The sequence below is a fragment of the Camelina sativa genome, chromosome 17 (assembly GCF_000633955.1).
Source record: "Camelina sativa cultivar DH55 chromosome 17, Cs, whole genome shotgun sequence".
NCBI classification, from domain to species: Eukaryota; Viridiplantae; Streptophyta; class Magnoliopsida; order Brassicales; family Brassicaceae; genus Camelina; species Camelina sativa.
Window position 1 is genome coordinate 30613818 of NC_025701.1, and position 2644 is coordinate 30616461.

The 2644-nt window shown below is 37.8% G+C and overlaps 1 protein-coding gene across 1 annotated transcript in view; it reads left to right on the plus strand.

The window, feature by feature from the left end:
- The window catches only part of LOC109130014 (PH domain-containing protein DDB_G0287875-like), a 1689-nt gene continuing 1205 nt past the window's right edge, over nucleotides 2161-2644 (plus strand). The window contains exons 1-2 of the mRNA XM_019239159.1: nucleotides 2161-2228; nucleotides 2309-2539. Coding sequence (XP_019094704.1) covers nucleotides 2441-2539 — 99 coding nt within the window. The 5' untranslated portion in view covers nucleotides 2161-2228; nucleotides 2309-2440. The remainder of the gene's footprint in view (nucleotides 2229-2308; nucleotides 2540-2644) is intronic.

Genomic DNA, 2644 nt, shown 5'->3' on the forward strand with positions numbered 1-2644 from the left:
TAAAACACCAAATTAGACAATTATGTTTATATCCTCCAACACATGTATTAGGGTTACATGTGTTTAATTAAGTTAGAGTAGTGAAGGTTGTATATATTTACAAAAACATATAAAAATTATTATGTTTGATATTTTATCAAAACTAAACTCTTAAATGAGAGTATACATGATCAAAGGGTCATGTCTAATATGTTTTTGGTTATAAAATCTTAACACAAAATTATACTAATATTTTATTGTCACAAAGACGTCACGAATTGAGACTATATTGTGACTGAATTTAAAATTTGCGACTGTTTTGTCACTAAGTAGATTGTTTTGTCACAAATTGAGACATATGGGTGACTGGGTTTATAATTTGCGACTGTTTTGCCACTAAGTATAGTTTTTGTTTAATATTTACGACAGTCACAAAGTAGTCTTAAAGTACTACTACTTTCTTACGGATTAAAAATTTCCCCAAATTTTAGTGAAAATTATTAGCGGTAATTATTCCCCCCAGATTAATTATTCCCCCCATCAAATTGAACTCGTAACACTCTTAGTAAATAACGAAACCCTCAGAATTTCCTGAAACCCTCTTTTTTTTTTTCTCTCTGTCTTTTCGTTTTCTAATTTACTCAAATTCCGACTTCTTCTCCGACTTCTTCTCCGATGAAATCCGGTGGTGGTCGTGGTTCTAAATCCGGTGGTGGTCNAGCTCTGAATCAAGACTTCCAACAGCAACTGGATGAGTTGCTTGCACTTCCTGGTCGACACCATCTCCCGATATTGAGTCCGCATCCCATCCCCGACNTACGAAAATTCATCACACTCCCAACAATCTCAACCGTCGCTTCCATCTCGGTATACGCAAGCATCATTTCCCCAGTATCCTCGAGAAGCTTCTCCTCAGCCACAACAACCAGGCTTTCAACAACAGCTCCACTCCCAGATGCAGCAGCCACCACCACCGCATGCTCATGTTCCGGTGTATCAACAGGTGGCTCCTCAGAATCCGGGATACAACCAGCCGCTTCACAACGGTGGATATCAACCACCGCTTCACCATCCGGCTTATCCACCGCCGCTTCAGAATCTGGGTTTTCTGCCGCCGGCTCCTCAGAATCCGGTGTATCAACAGCCGGCTCCTCCGAATCAAGGATTCCAACCGCCGCCGCCTCCGAATCAGGACGGTCAAGAGCATCCACCACCGGCTCAGAATCAAGACTTCCAACAGCAACTGGATGAGTTGCTTGCACTTCCTGGTCGACACCATCTCCCGATATTGAGTCCGCATCCCATCCCCGACACTCAAAGCATATGGTAAAATATTTTTTTCTTTTATTTTATCATTTGATTATTATTTTGATAAATAAGTAAAATATTTATCATTTGATTATCATTTTATCATTTGGTAAAATATTTTTTTCTTTTATTTTATAATTTGATTATCGCATTGCTCCCATTTGAATAACGCTTTGTGTGTTGTGTTATCGTTTAGATAAATAAGTAGATTATTGTTTGGTTCAGTTTCTTATTGTTTTCAAAGTTTGGTTCGTTTTCTTAGTTGTTTTCAAAGTTTCTTAATTGTTTTCAAAGTTTGTTGTGTTTTGTTGTATTGTGTTGTGAAGTTTAGTTCAATTTCCATTAGATTATTGTGTTGTGATCCATTCGCTTATGTTTGATGGCTTATATTTTATAACTTAACACTCTCATATTTATGTAACAGGTTTGGACGAGACAAAGGAAAGCTATCTCGTGTTATTTCTGGGATTTTAAGGAGAAAGTTCGATGGTCCATACTTCAGCTGGAAGGTTACGCCCTTACACATATGGGAGAGATATTTTAGATCCTTTGCGGTAATATGTGACACAGTTTCTTTTTTTACTAAACTAAGTTAATGAGTTTGTCTTTTGTTTACTTACTTGACACTTACTTTACATTGTTGTACTGTGTAGAGGAAATACAATTGGGATGTTGCGATTACTGAGCTTGTGAGAGAAGGATTTGTGAAGATAGCGAAAAACAGAATGAAAGGAATTGTAAGTCAAGCAAAGACGTATGATGAGCCACCGATTTGGATCAATCCTACACTTTGGAAACAAATGTGGGAGCATTGGGACACACCCGAAGCTAAGGAGAAGAGCTCTAATGCATCCCAAGCCCTTAATTCTGATCGTGAAGGTCTTGGAATCCACAAACATCTATCCGGCCAGAAATCTTACTTGCGAATTCAACAAGAGTTGGTAAATGCTCTAAACTAACTCTAATTATTTCATTTAAATAGTTTAGTATCCACAATTAACATTCTTTCTATCCATTGTAGGAAGAAAAGTTGGGACGTCCTGTCTCGCTTGGAGAGGTGTTTGTCGCAACACATACAAAGGCAGATGGAAGTTTTGTTGATCAGAAGGCCAAACAAGTTGTGGAGACATATGAGAAGAACATAGAGGAGGTAATGTCTCAAATGGAGTCTGATGTTACAGACCACTCCTCGCCAGATTCTCCTCATGCAACCGTCCTCCCCATTCAAGAAAAAGATGACATTTTCTTAAAGGTAATTTCCAGTACAATTGTATTTGTTGTGCCTATGATAATTGTCTTATTTTGCTAAGCTAAGTATCTGATTTTGATTGATGCTTAAGAATCCTTGATATTGATA